This window comes from Perca flavescens, chromosome 15, assembly GCF_004354835.1.
Source record: "Perca flavescens isolate YP-PL-M2 chromosome 15, PFLA_1.0, whole genome shotgun sequence".
NCBI classification, from domain to species: Eukaryota; Metazoa; Chordata; class Actinopteri; order Perciformes; family Percidae; genus Perca; species Perca flavescens.
Window position 1 is genome coordinate 9657095 of NC_041345.1, and position 15468 is coordinate 9672562.

The 15468-nt window shown below is 40.7% G+C and overlaps 1 protein-coding gene across 7 annotated transcripts in view; it reads right to left on the bottom strand.

Moving 5' to 3' along the window:
• Window positions 1-5581: 5581 nt before the first annotated feature.
• spag9a (sperm associated antigen 9a) overlaps window positions 5582-15468 on the bottom strand; it is a 31810-nt gene continuing 21923 nt past the window's right edge. For 4 of the 7 annotated variants that reach the window (XM_028599048.1, XM_028599045.1, XM_028599046.1 and 1 more), the window contains 11 exons: window positions 15182-15397; window positions 14500-14710; window positions 13524-13640; window positions 13193-13273; window positions 13007-13074; window positions 12547-12698; window positions 11556-11727; window positions 11223-11336; window positions 9568-9744; window positions 9016-9153; window positions 5582-7953 (listed from right to left, as the gene is read on the bottom strand). In XM_028599048.1, coding sequence (XP_028454849.1) covers window positions 7835-7953; window positions 9016-9153; window positions 9568-9744; window positions 11223-11336; window positions 11556-11727; window positions 12547-12698; window positions 13007-13074; window positions 13193-13273; window positions 13524-13640; window positions 14500-14710; window positions 15182-15397 — 1565 coding nt within the window. In that variant the 3' untranslated portion in view covers window positions 5582-7834. The remainder of the gene's footprint in view (window positions 7954-9015; window positions 9154-9567; window positions 9745-11222; window positions 11337-11555; window positions 11728-12546; window positions 12699-13006; window positions 13075-13192; window positions 13274-13523; window positions 13641-14499; window positions 14711-15181; window positions 15398-15468) is intronic. The other 3 variants (XM_028599050.1, XM_028599049.1, XM_028599044.1) reach the window with 1 other exon arrangement.

Consider the following 15468-nt stretch of genomic DNA (forward strand, 5'->3'; position numbering starts at 1 on the left):
TCTGGGCTTGATCACACTATTGATCTGGCGGCCTGTGTTGTCACTGCTGTGTACCAAGCTGAGACTAGCATACGGTAGGTTCTGATTTCCCATCAAAAACAAAACATCGGCACGTTTCATCAAACTAAGGAACAAAACGGGGCCTTCTAGATTTTGGTGATGAATGGATTTTTTGTGATCACGATAACTAATAGAGAGAAAAGCACATCATGAGGCTTGACCTCTGATGGGGGATTGACTTTCATGAAGCAGATGAGGACAGAAAGAGACACAGAGGGCACCAGGGGATGTAACAGTTGAACCCTGCTTCCACATACTGGGGCATATTGGATTTCTCTTTTTGTCATCTATATTTCAGTTAAGCTCCATACTAAATCTCCCATTCTTTCCCTGCTAGATAAAGGTAAATCATCCATCATAGTTGAAACCCCTTTGCCTTATTTGTCTTTATTACTGTTGTTTCTAAACTGTTATTCTCTACCTATGAATCTGAGGACAGTAATATCAGTTAAGGCCTCGAAGCTCCTGTTTAAAACTAACCTCTTAAGCATTGCTTTTACCTACACTGTTATCCCAAATTAGCTGACTTTACTAGAAATTTGCATGGAAACCCGTTGCCTCAAACCATCTAAGTTTTTACACAAGGTGAAACTTAACAGGTCAAGTTGTATTAACACAGAGCGGTAAGTTGATGCAGTAGACAAATCAAGTTTACATTAGTAGCCATTACATTATTTTTTTCTGGAGTCATGTTGTCTAAAATTAGAATGTTAAAGCTTTAGTGCGTAACTTTTTGATATTAATGAACGTCCATTACATTCAAGCCATTGCCAAATGAGTTGATACAAAGCTAAGACTATCGGCTCCACACAACTCTCTGTATTTCTCAGTATGGCTATGTTCAGAAGATTGTGTCGTCCGGTGACTTTCCCGCGCAGAAGCTTGTTTGAAGATAATTTCCTCTTCCGAAGAGTCCATCACGTTTATTTAATCCACCTTGCATACTAGCAACAGCGTGGAGGACGGGTGGGGGCGCATGCACGATCACGGAAGGCTGTATCATGTGGATGCGCCAACAGTGTTGTTGTCATTACTTAGAATTCCTCATGGGGGAGACAGAAACTACGAAGTATAGCTTTAAGTTAAAGCTTAAGTGCATAACTTTTTGATATTAATGAACGTCCGTTACATACAAGCCATTGCCAAATGTGATGCGACTTTCGCATGCAGAAAATCGATTGAAGATAATTACCTCTTCTGAATAGTCCATAATGTTTGTTTTTTTAATCCTCCGTGTCCTCCTTGGCTACAAGTAACTGTGGGTAGGAGGGGTGGGGGTGGAGCACGATCACAGAAGGCTTGCATCATGTGGAAGCGCCAACAGTTTTGTTGTCATTACTTAGAATTCCTCATGGGTGAGACAGAAACTACGCACTATTGCTTTAAACATGCTAAGAAACATAACAAATATAAAACATTAGGCTACTTATCACTACTGAAGAAATAAGTTAATATAAACATGTTTTTTCTTTATGACAGTCTGAATTTTAGGAACAACGTATTTAATACAGTTATTCCAGAAAAAAAGAGAAGGTGACAGTACACACAAAACAGAAATTTTCCAATGACTTGTACTGCGTAGAAAATTTCACTCAGCATTACTAAGGTAGTAACAGCATTACTAGTCACCACTTTGTATATGCCACCGAATGGTTTTTCACTGCCCAGACCCCATCACTCCCCACCCTGGTCTCAGTCATGGTGCAACAATAAATGTAAAAAAAAACGAGAATATCAGATAAATGGACTAGCCTCGTGAGACCGTCCTGATCTCGCGAGCTCCAGTTTTCCACTCGCAGATCAGTCTGGCATCTTGAGGCAGAGAAAATTTGGAGCCGTTAGCCAAACGACCGGGCCAATCAGCGTTGGTTTTGAGGTGGGTTAGGTGGTGATAGACCGATGGTTTATCCAATCAGCTAACCAGTATTATCAGCCTGCGGTAGCCCTAATTCTGTTAGCTGCTCGCTAATGCTTTTTTTCTCTTGGATCCTTCTTTTGGAATATGGTCCGTGAACCTGAAATGTTGCCTTTTATTCCTAAATTCTCGTTACACAAACGGCAAATCTCCTTTACCGACATGTTGCTTGCATGCTGAGCTTACGAGCTATGCTTTGCCTGCAGCAGCAGGGGCGGGCTTGTGGTTGTATTTTCATACGCTTTGTGGATCTGATTGGTTTGTCTATCACCAACATAGGTGATAGACAGATGGTTCATCCAATCAAATAACCAGTATTCCGCCCCTTCCCAAAAGTTCTCCAACGGAAAGTTGAATATCCAGATGGATATGCCAAGCAAATGCGAAGCAATCCATCTGGCGGAGTCAGGTTATAAATGGACACCAAAAACAAAAAACTTTTCCCATAGACTTTGCATGGCAAAATAAACTTTATTTCAGCGAATATTTTTTTCCGGGGTACATCAACTTACCAGCCCAAACACTTAAAGGGTCCTTGTTTAAAACGTCACGATTTTAACATTTTTAACAATTACTAGTAGCCAAATCCAGACATTAAACTAGGCATGATGAAACACATATAACGGACGCAAGCAGACCCACGGGACTGCGCCCGTACATGTCGCCCTGCACTGTGCACGCTCATATGACTGTTCTCCCGAGGTCCTGTAGCTGTAATAATCATAGACAGTAATAATGGATATACCCTTATGGTTGTAATTCACCATGTGTTTTATTAATACATCCATGATATTATCTTATGATACATCCGACGGCTGTATGCTGTAAAGCCTGTAACGTGGATGAGAGATGAAGCTGTAGGCTAACCTTAGTAGCTAGCGCTAGCTAGTAGCTAGCTAGTAGTAGCGCGACATAATCATTACATCTCCTTGGTTGTCTAAATACATCCATTGTTTATTTAGATAAGCATGTAACGATCAGGAACAACGAAAACACAATGTTTAACGTTAAGTGACTATTTTAGACAATGAAACATGTAAACCACGGATGATGGATTAAGAGAATGAACTATGCTTGTAAGAGACACGAGAGAGAAGCTCATGAACGAGCATGTTGCTACGACATCACAAATTGTTGCTAGTGCGCATGTTCATCGTGACGTCATGGGCCAGTCAAGGCGGAAGATCCAAGCTCCATGATTGCTTCATGCGCTTTTGAGCACTCTCATTAGAATGAACGGGGCTTCCCGCCAAACAGTGTTGTTGTCATTACTGTGAAATCCTCATGGGGGAGACAGAAACTATGCACCATAGCTTTAATATGATTTGTGCACTGCATACTTAAGCTGATTATTACAAAAAACTAATGTGATTTAGTAATGAATATGTTTTTTAACAAAACATGAAAGAATAAGTAGTAAATCTGGGTTTACAGTGTATAATCTGTAACTGAAACTACCGAAAGTACTTTTTACCCCCATCCCCATCCATTGGATACAGCTCTGATACAGGACGTTGGGATTAGTTGTTTTTTTTCCTGCAGCATCCAAGCTGTGATGCAGCACAATCCTGGCATGTTACAGTCTCAAGAATCCCCCGTGTGGGCTGCAACACACTCTGTGACGTCAGAAAGCTCCTCGCATGTGTGTGCAGGCCTCGCTGCCAACCCACGCATGGCTTACGAGGAGGAGGAGTGGATGAGGTGGGATGGAGGGACAAAGAGAGACAGAGGGTGGGCTTTAAGCTGTGATGTAATCTAATGGAAATGGTTATGTGTGGTGATGCTGCATCCTACAGAAACATTGAGCAGCACATCCTCCTACTGGCTGAGGAAAAGAATACACAAACACAGCACAAATGACTGGGAAACATGTCTGTGTTGCAAGCCTAAATTTAGCAGCATTGTTTCTTCATCCTAAGCATTAAGAAGCATTTGTTCTTGAAGCTAATTATATACACAATACTGGAGCTTGAGGACATAATCTGAACAAACCAAGTGGATAAACATTTTTTTATTCATTATAGTAATTCTTCGGTGTTTCGGCAACCTAAAAATTACATGCAGTTTACATGAGCTGTAAACAGGACGATGGAATAAAGCACAGATTAATAAGAGTGTGGTCTTCAATGAAGCCTCTGACATTATACAAAAAGTAATTTCCTTCATATTTTTTAAACACTTAGGAGACCTCAGCCTATTTTGGAAAATAAACATACAGCACCATCTGGTGGTAATAGGGCTCAATTATTTCTTGTTTTTAAATTACGGCCAATAAAATGTCAATCTTGATCAACTTGAATATCTTAAATTCTAAACTGAGCTGGTCATTCGACCTTGTTAATGGATGCAGTAAGTAGTGGGATGGATTTTAGATTCCAGACGATCACACCGTAAAGTGACATGTGCATGCAGTTACAGGAGATGTAGTGAAGAAAGCAGAGGGCAATGTTTTACTTGTCCAATCACAATTACATGTCATCAGTCTAGAGTAGGATTACGTTTTTTTGTCACTTAAAGACCCTGAAAACTTGGCTCCACATCTTCAAGTATTTCTTTATAACATTTAATATTCCTGATTAAAAAAAGCAACAACCAAAGTTGCAAAAACATCTCTGGGTATTATTAATTAAGAGTTTAACACTAAGTAAATCTGCTTCATTCCGATTCAAATGTTTCCAAATCCTGATTGGTGCACAGAAGTACAGTACATGACATGAGCTTTTCCCAATGCAGCCCCGCCCACTTGAAACCTGTGTAAATAGCACTGAAAAAAACAAGCGTTCTACAGAAGCTGTCCTAACATATTGTGTTCATGTAGGACCCACAATTCCGGCGCAAAACAAACCTAGGGGTTAATAACAGTTGTGTACCCACTATGTCGTTCTCTGGGACATGATTTCATGCTAATCAAATGTGTTTGTAGCTTGAAACAAGCTAACGCGGACCGCTGATTAGCTTACAACGCTAGTATTCGGGGCACAGGGAAAATAAAATCAAACCGCTATTTATACCACTAAAAATGCTCAAAATATCACCACACTTCAACGGTAGCATAATGAGGGTCCCTAAATGTTAACCGAAGCATTAAGAACATTGTAAGCGTACAGTTTATTAAAAACATAGTTTAGAAAGACCGTAGCTCCCAAGACAGCGGCTGCCTGTATACGAGAACGTGACCGTCTTTGTAATCTATCTTTTTAATAAACGGTCTGTACACTTACAAAGTTCTTAATGCTTTGGTTAACATGTAGGGACCTTCGTTATGCTACCGTTGAAGTGTGGTGATATTTTGAGCCTTTTAAGTGGTATAAATCGCGATTTGTTTTTACTTTCCCTGAGCCCCGAATACTAGCGTTGTAAGCTAATCAGCGGTCCGCGCTAGCTTGTTTCAAGCTACAAACACATTTGATTAGCATGAAAACATGTCCCATAGAACGATCAAGTGGGTACACATCTGTTGTTAACCCCTAGGTTTGTTTTGCGGCGGAATTGTCCTTTAACAAGCTGATTGAGAAAATAGGCTTTCAGGGCCTTTAACACACTTTGCAACATCTTTCAGAGTGAAAAAAACATTTATTATCAATGAGACACATGATAACAGAAACGTCTCCATGAAACTGAGTTTAATAGATTGTTAAAAATAAGGCTATGATGCTGTTTTAGCAAACATTGACCAGGAGGAACCGCCGTTATGGCGTTCAGAGAAGCCCGGTGCAACGAGTAAATGTGACCAGTCTCTGGGGTATTACAGATGGACATACAGTGAACACACATACACCGCACATTTGCAAAATCAAACGCACACTGACAAATGTGTCCTGCGTTCAAACTCCAACATGTACACACAAACACACATGTAGACATCCACCCCACCCAAAACGGTGGCAATAAACAGAGATTTAGCTGAAAACATAGCAGTGTCCTCTTTTAAAAAAACAAAAAAAACATGCATAGCTTTGTACATGAATGAGTTGTTCAAAAACCACCAAGTTATGGTTTGCACACTTTGATCTCATGGTTTGTCAGAAATTTCCTACATGATTACATTTATTCCTTTTATTTGACCATTATCAACAATCACGTAACTCACTGGACTATTTTGTTTACAATAGCCTCCCATTATATTTTGCTCACGTAGAAAGTTACATTCTGAACCAAGATAGGTTCCATAACAAAGGAAATAAATACTGGAATGGCAAAAACAAAATAGAAAGTTACTATTTTGAAATGGACTGAAGACCAATCTTGGCCCAACTTTTCAGATATAAAAAACAAACACCTGCTTAATATTGGTATTCTGCAATCGTGTTACAGTCATCATCAAAATACTTAATAAAAGTGTCTCGCACATGATACAAAACATGAACAACAAAATAACAACCAAAAAAATTATGACAATAATTGCCTTCCGGGCCTCCAAATGTATTAAGAAAACAAGGAATGATGAAGCAATCAGCAGAGACTCCCTTTAGTGCTGTGTCCATGTCCATTAGAAGTTGCCTCACAAAAATGTTAGTCAAATTCCCTTATTCAAACTCATTTCCCAATAAGATGACGCCCTGAAAATACACATGTATACCCTCAAATTATTAGAATCACAAGACGTTTTAAGTAGCAAAACATAAAAATAATGAAATAGTCAGTTTCACGGTGCTTCTTCTTTCGTCCTTTGGTTACTTGGGTGACACCTTGCTACCCATATTTGTAAATTTTTTCCCCTAACACAATTAACACATAGTAGTGTGGTGTATATTACCATGGGTGTTCTTCCAAACCTCAAGCAACTAACATCTAACATTTTAAAGTGCCAATAAACTGAAGCAAACAGGAAGCACCAAGCTGGTGGCACAGGCAGATTTCCCCTCACACGACAGACAAGGGTTTAGCTTAAAACGTCCGAGCAGGCAAACACACACTTGGACGAGGATACAGAATTTCCCCATGCAGGCTAACGCTAACCTACAGTACAGTAAGCTGGTTCCTCTATTCAGTAGCAGTACCCAAACTGCTTAGACATTACTCATGTCATAAAACGTAGACCTGTGGCAAATAGAGCTCGGTGTCACTCAATATTAATACAACCTCTCAAAAGGGTTTTATCCGACTTTTGCTGAATAAAATCACATTTAATGTAATCTGCTTTTTTAATAATCAGAGTGTACAGTAGAGTAATCAGCCTCAGATAACACATTCAAAGAATTTAACCTTTTAAAATTTTTTAGACATTTTGACTTGCAGGAGACATATTTTGACACCCAGCCCTAATGGTTAAGAAAATAATAATAATAATAATAATAATAATAATAATAATAATGATCAGTGAATGCATACACACCTGATGCTCATATACTTACGGACAAATGTAAAAGTCTTATGTGTATAATGTAGAAACTATACTTCAATTTAACTTTCTGTTCCTTTTTTAATGACCGCAAAACTGCTTCAAGCGCTTTTCCCTTTTATCTTTCACATCTAAACCCTTTTTTTTAAATTTGGGAGACCAACAACTTCCATACATTACCTGATCAAACAATGCCCACAACTTTAGTTGCATAAACTTGGCCTTTTCCAGTGTGCACCGGCTTTTCCAACATGCAGACCAGCAGAAAGGAACACTTGGACCTTGGACGTTTTCTTTAAGTTAACATAAACCTCACCTTACCTAATTCAAATTCATAAAGAATAAACTGTACAAAACATGGACTAAAAATATTTTTTTTTACAAAGTAGTCAACGACTCAGGCATTAAGAACAATCAGTGATACCAAATTAAAAACTTTGAGGAGGTCATGCGGGGGGTTTGGTGGGCGGCCGTGGTGTTGACACAACAGTCTGATTTTTTTTTTTTCCTTTCTTCTTTCAGTCAAGTGAGGTTGTGACCTGCCAGACGATGAGGTGGCTTCGCTCGGCCTTGGTAGGTGGGGACTGCTGGCTGGCTGTTGGTTCTGATAAACCGTCCAACTCACCGCCTTCATCGCCTGAGGAGGACGACGATGAGTCAAACAAACAGCATACCAGGTGTGTCACCGTGGAGATGTAGGGTTGGTTTTGCACCAATTTAACCAGCGTCAACCCTTGTGTTGTCCTCGGGTCAAATTTGACCCGTTTTCAAAGTTTTTTATATCAGAAATATGGGTTTCTTTTAACCAAATTGCCCAAAAATAACATGGATGCATGGGTGTACGTTGTATCGACGCCATACAACATTCTTCGCAGGTAAAGTTAATGATTACTTCCTTTGAATTGTGGGTGTTTTATTCAACTTTATAGCATTTGAGAAAAAAAAAATAGTTTTAAAACGGTATCCTGACTAAACTTTGATATATAAACCAGTCTGTGATCCACTCAACGTCCTCTGATCATAAAGCGTAACTCTCGCCAAAATGCAACCTAGGGTCTTTTTTGTGAGTCAAAATTTCGTTTAAAAGCATATTTAGGACGGAATCGCCACTTTTAAGATTTACCGTATTTTTGTTTTGAACAACTCACCGTAGCTCTTCTTGTTTCTGACCACAGCCATTTTATTAGTCAAAAACAATTGATCTCTGAATGCAACATAACAGGGAGGAGAGTAAAGATGGAAAGCTCCTAAAGCTTAGTTCCATATAAATGCACGGATTATTTCTTGTTTTGTCGTTATTGAAAAACAATATTGACCTTGTAGTTGAAAAAGGAGCCTCATATGGAGTCCGTTCATTCGCATTCGGATATCGATTTGTTCATTGACCATGAATAAAAAAAAAAAAAGTGACAAAAACTGTTAAAAAAGTGCCAAAAAGCATTAAAAAAAAGCACCATTTTCAATTTTGACCCAGACGGACAACAAGTTTATGTTCGACGGGAAGACAACACAAGGGTAAAGTCTGACAGTATACTATACTAAACAGCTATATTACTTCTCATGTGGATTCAAATGCAACCTTTAATATTTGGGATTTCACTAAGGGGAAACATGGACGCTACTTGTTGGCTCCACCTAAGTGAATACTTTGCACTACATCTCTGTTTTGTCACTAGTGCCAGTGGTGGGACATGCTCACCCATTCTGAAGTCAATGTAGCCTTCGCCTCCACTCATGACCAGGAATGTTTTGGGCTCAGAGGTTGCTGTGTCAGAGGATTCAGATGGAGGGTCATCGGAGCCTGAATCTGCACTGCCTGGAGGGGGCATCGCCTGACCTGTGACAACAAGTCAAATGACCAGGAGTCAAAAAACATTTGCTTACAGTTAGGGGAAGCTGTCATCAGGAAGCCACTGCCATTTTCAAAGAATTATTTCATTGTCAAAGCTTTGTTGGAAATGTATTTTCGGTAAACTTCTATTCAAATTATTGGCATTCACAAAATTGTGCATAATGAAGATGCATAAATGCCAGGCTGCAACTTACATTTGCGTTAATTATCAGTTAATCTGCAGAGTATTTTGCTTATTAATTGTTTTGTCTATTAAAAGTCAAAACAATAATTAAAACACACCCATCCCAGGTAATGTCTTCAAATGCCTTGTTTTGTCTGACCAACAGTACAAAACCCAAAGATAATTTTGCAGCATTTGTCACCGCTTCTGCCACTTTACAGACGCTCATCGCTTACCTGGCACGGCAACAAAAAACTTGACAGCATCTCGATGTCCATGGAAACACAGCTGGGCGTGGGCCATGGAGCAGTATGGCACAAAGCTGCCCTGCATGGCACAGTCTGAACTGTCATCACCGTAAACCCGTACAGCACTGCCAGGCCGATTTGGCACTATTCCCGTTGTCTTGTTGGCTGCAGAATAAGAAAGGAATTAATAAAAACTATTGATGTCACAATGTGAATATTATCTGTTTTTTCGCACAAGAAGGCCAGCTGCGGGTCAAGGGGGCCGTGCAAAAGACAAAAAGGGAAGTGAGAGCAGGAACTTAATGGTACACTGAGGCACACACACGCGCCACACACACACACACACACACACACACACATATACACAGATTTCCCATCTGTAAAACAAGTCTAAGCAGGGTTATGAGCAGAGGTAGCAACAGTCTGTCAGACAGACAGCAGAGCGGTTAGTGGGTTCATGTCTGTTTGCTCTCTCTCTTTTTTCTTTTTTTTTTAAAGCATAGAAAAAGACACCTGTGCAAAAAGAGAGCTCCATGCTTCTGAGCCCGTTGGAGAGAAGCTAGAGTTTAAACAAAAAGAGGACCAAGCTCTTCAACACTTTCTCACAAATTCACACTCCATGGTAGGAGCAGGTCAAGACAGAGAACAAGAAGCGAGTGAACTGCGCAGAAGAGAAAAAAAAGGAAGAATATGGAGACAAGGGAAGAAAACTAGTTTACAAGCTCAAAATAGTTTTAATATTTGAAAGAGAGCAGCACTCCTCAGTTTTTACTGAGAACAAAGCCGTGCAAAAGGAACCTGCCCAATGGTGTTGTGTGAGCTACACCGTGACTGTGAGACCTGTATCCATGGCAACCTGATTTAGCCTGGTCCTACCAGACTCTGGTACATTTCATTTGTACAGAGAGTCTGACCACTCTCCATTGACAAGTGTAAACTTCCTTGAAGGCGGGTACTCTGTTGAAGTTTAAAACTATTGGATCTGCCCAGAGCCACCCTGATCTGCCATAACCAATCGCTAACGTTTGGTCGGGACGTATGTCACGCGCATGTGCAACAAGAGGGGAGACCGACAACAACAACTATCGGCTTACATTCAGCATTAGCATCGCTAGCGTTCGCCTTATCCAACTCCTTCACCACTAACGGAGCGAGCTGGAAAATCAAACTTTTCAACTCAGCAAAGATTGTTCTTGCTCGGGCTTTAACTTCTGGATATTCGGCAGTGTTGCCACAATGGACCGAATGGCTTCGCTCGCATCTTTCTAGCGCACATCCTCAACGTCATCGTTCTCAGCCACTCCCTCTGTTCGCTGATTGGACCGCCAAATATTTGGCCGGAGAAAACCTAAGAATATACTGCAAACCCAGACAGAGTACTGAAGGAAAATGATAACAATTGCTACATTGTCTGAATGTGCCTTAGAAGAAATCTAGGACGCAGATACACAGTAAGAAGTATATATATATACATACACACACACACACACACACAAACACAAATAAATAAATATATATTTATTTTATTCCATTTTTTTTTTTTGTTAAATATGTTAATTAAAATGTAAAATTAAAAGGGAATGTTCAGGAGATGTATGGGGTAAACCTGAGCGGGCTGTAGCTGTTGTGCAGGTGTGTGATACCTTCAGACAGAGGGATGGAAATGATGACGCCGTTTCCTGTCCCCACCCAGAGTCGGCTGCAGGACACCATCAGAGCTGTGATTCTCACAAACGAGAAGCCCAGTTTACCCGTACCTGCAACACACACAGAACACACACTTGTTTGCGGTTTCAATCCACGTGCTAAACATCTGGAGGAAGGAGTTCAGCATCTAAATACAATATACAGATGCTGCTCTCAACAACGTAAACAATGTAAATAACAATGGTCTGGTCAGATAAAAGTCTGAGAAGAGATAAGGGTTTCTGAGAGCACTGACTAGGCAGGTACTAGGCAGAGAAAAGTATTCGTACCCAACATCTTGCTGACGTAGGGCTCGATGTCCACGTCCTGGAGGTGCTGGTAGGTGTGGGCGTGAAACAAGCGTAGAGTTGAATCCAGTCGGATGGACACCCAGATGCCGTCCCCAACCCAGGCCAGCTGCCGCACCTGACTCTCCTTGCGAGGATGAGCATCAAACGACTTCTGCTCAGACATGAGGGATTAAGATGATGTGACGTTAGAATAATGTGGAAATGAGCGAGAGCTGAGCCCTGAGGGGAACGCAATTAATTGGGAGACAGTTTGGGACATTTTCCATTGTTCCAAGAACCCCTATTGCACGTTCTGCCAACCTGAACAAACTGGAACTTTCCTGCACATGGTCTGGGAGTGTGAACAGGTGCATGAGTTCTGGAATAAAACAACATCAATAATATCTGATGTGATAGGATGTTGAATTCCTACTGACCCGATTGTTTTGTTACTTAACGACGACTCAAAATTACACCTGCTTGGGAGACGAAGAAGAAAATTTGGCTAGCCGGCTTAACTGCAACCAAGAAAATGATAGCTCAGCTCAGCGCTGGCTCCCCCCCCCCCAACTCGCTTTGTATAAAATAGTTTGCGTATTTTCTAGACATAGTTATGCTTGAGCTCTCTACAGCAAGGATTAACAATTCCAAATCATCGACTATAGATCTATGGAAAAACGCAGCAGCACAAGTATCAGTCGTAATGACATCAGCATCACAAGAATTAGAGACCGCAGAGGGTGGGAGAGGATTTTTGTTCTTGTTCAATTGTGTTTGTCTGTTCTGTATGTTCAAAAATATAAAAATAAAAAATTGATTTAAAAAAAAATTGGAAATGTTAAATGAAGGATTTTCTGGTCACTGTAAGACATGTTTAGGTAAAAGGTAAGGTTATACACTATACTGTTGGTCTGGGCTTTGTCGAAAGACAGGATTGGAACAGAAACCTCATTCAGACGGAATGTTTATTGCATAACGTTGACAGCTGTACCTCTATCCTCATGGCCTTAGGCTGGATGACGTAGATCTTGTTCCTGTAGCCGCACCACACCTTGTCATGGACTACGGTCATACAGCGGATAGAGTGGTGGGGCCGACCCAGATCCAACAGGTGGTAGTTGGTTAAATCCCACTGACCATCTGCTTGGGAGAAACAAAAAGACTTGAGAATGATTGATCTTCATGGCATAAAATCAGAAAATAATACAAAAATACCTCCAGCAGTGTAAATACGATAAAATATGTGAAATAACTTCTGATATTTATAGCTTCCTCATTAATTGCTAGATATTACAACATTCACAAATATCAAAAATATGGTCAAATTAACTCTGACAGTGTGTTGCTTTTTCATACCAAAAAACGGAATCAAATGCAAAAAACTGAAAGATAATTGTTTTTTATATTTCTGCAGGCCTAAACCTGTTTCTTACGCTAACCCACAGACTCACCAATGCCTCTGTGGAAAATTGCTAATGTCCCATCAGCCAGAGCTACCAGGACTCTCCCTTTAACATGTCTGTAAGAAGAGATAAAAAAAAAAAAAAACACTGTTTTTACACATTTCTTCCTGAAGTAATAAATCTGTATTTGGGGTGTGTGCTCCTGAATAACTACACAACCGACTTAGTACTTACACTATGCTAAGGATTGAGTCTTTCAGCTTGATGGCATGGAGACACTTCCTCCATCGAGCCACAGACGAGTGCACATACAGACTTAAGAGGGAGAGACGGAGAGATGAAAAAAGGCTGATTATTTCAAACTAGATTACAAAAATAGAGCTGGTGATACCTGAATGGATTCATATGCTCACAATAAAAAGGTAGCGTGATCAAACAATAATTAAAATAGAACAATCACTGGATTAAAACAGGCTTGATCTTCAGTCGCACATTCTATTTGTTGTGCGAGTGCCAGCTCTTATATATTGGGCTGCTGCCTTCTACTGGCTGTTGTTCTGCTCACCATCCATTCTGCGCTCCCAGCCACATGGTGGGTAGGGCGCTGCTCATCCTCAGAACTTCCCCGTCTGATGGGTTGGAGACTTCTAGAAAGGAAGTCTCGTCATCGTGCCCGCAGCCCCTGGATCACAGAAGGCAGAAGAGTCACAGGTTTTTCAAATGCATCCTTCATACAAAATTGTGCAGACCTATTTAAATATAATTTATTATTACCTCTGTCAAAGAGGTTATGTTTTTGGTTCGGTTGTTTGTCTGTCAGCAGGATTACGACAACTACAAACTTCTGAACTACAGACCTGATTTTCATTAAACTTAGTGAAAGGGTGTAGCATCACGGGCCAAGGAAGAGCCCATTACATTTTGGAGCGGATCCAAATCACAGGGCGGAAGTTATTTTTCACTTTTGTTAACGCTGCAAGATAGGGCGTTTGTGCCGCGTTCATGTGGCGTCAGGATGATCTGAAAAATGAGTTCCTGACTGAAAATTCACACTGCATTAACATTGTGAGATAGGGCATGCCTTGGCGGAGCTCTGCGCTTTCTGAATGCCCGTCTACTGTATCACTGTTACTAGGATTGTTCTTATTAACAATTCCTATAAGCTAAATATCCTACCCTTTATTTTATTTTGTAATGCATACCAGGGGAGGAAACACTACATACTTCTACCCAATTTTTTGTGTTCAGGCACATCAGTTTTTTTTTTAGAAGGACAAATGTTGACATGTTGAAAATGTAAAGACAATTGGATACTACTAACTTGAAAAGACCAGTTGATTATTAAGAACTGTAGCTAATTTTACTTTTTTTTAAGAGTGTGTTGGTACTAAGTGTTTAAAATGCTGGACCTGTGTACCGAGCATACAATTACTTTATTTTTCCTCATTGCGATTTGCACGTTGAACCTTATCCCGCATCTTAGTGTTTACTAAAACCACCCAACAACTTTAGAAGTGATAATCTAGAACATCACTGCTCACCTCTGTGCATCAGCAGAAGGGGAGTCAGTGGGTCCCACCCCCAGCGGGTCGGTGAACACATGCTCCGTATAGATTCCTGGCTGGTTTTGATCCGCTCCCTGGTCTTCCTCTTCTTCTTCGCCAACGCCAGCATTAGCCTCCGTTGCTTCCGTTGCCTCTTCCGCCGCAGGAACGCCGTCTTCTGCTGGACTGGTCTCTCTGGACAGCTCAACTGTGGTCATCGTGGATCACAGGGTTAATTAGCAGTTAAATTGATGATACAGGAAGGTTTGGGGACGGAGGGAGCTTTGTGATAACCAGTATCACAAAGCTAGTTATCAACTGGTTTTGCAATCCAGCAATGAGCGTGTTCACGTGAAAAAAGTGGAGTACTTATTTACAGCAAATCACATGTTCTTTAGAACCATGAGTGGAGTAATTAATATACAAGATGAAACTAATAACAGCAGGGAAATTACATTATTGCAACTACAAAAAGTGATTTACAGCGAGGTAGAAAACATAGTCCCACAACTAAAATAGATTAAAAAAAATAATAATAATATCCAAAAGTTAAAAGTAAGGCAAAGGTTGTAAATAGGTGTGGGAATATGTTACATAGGCCTTTTGAAATATAGTTGGCATTTTCAATATCTTCAGTTGTTTGGAGAAAGTGTGGATTATTCAAAGATAACTAGTGTACCAGAGCTAGAGATGCCGCTGTGCTCAGCCGGCTGGTCGGTGACACCTGTGCTGGCCGTCTGGGGAATGGCAGTGGTCCCCTCTGCTGCCATGGCACCATCGCTGCCTGCTGAGCCCACGCTGGCCACGCTGCCGGCCAGTGACACCCCGTCACCTTGGCTAGCCTCCAGGTCTTGGGGTACCTCCTCACCTGCCAAATAATCAGACTCCAACACGCCTGTAAAAACAACACAAACAACCTTACAGTGCTGATAGAGTAGAAAAGAAATGATGCAGACATGAAAGACA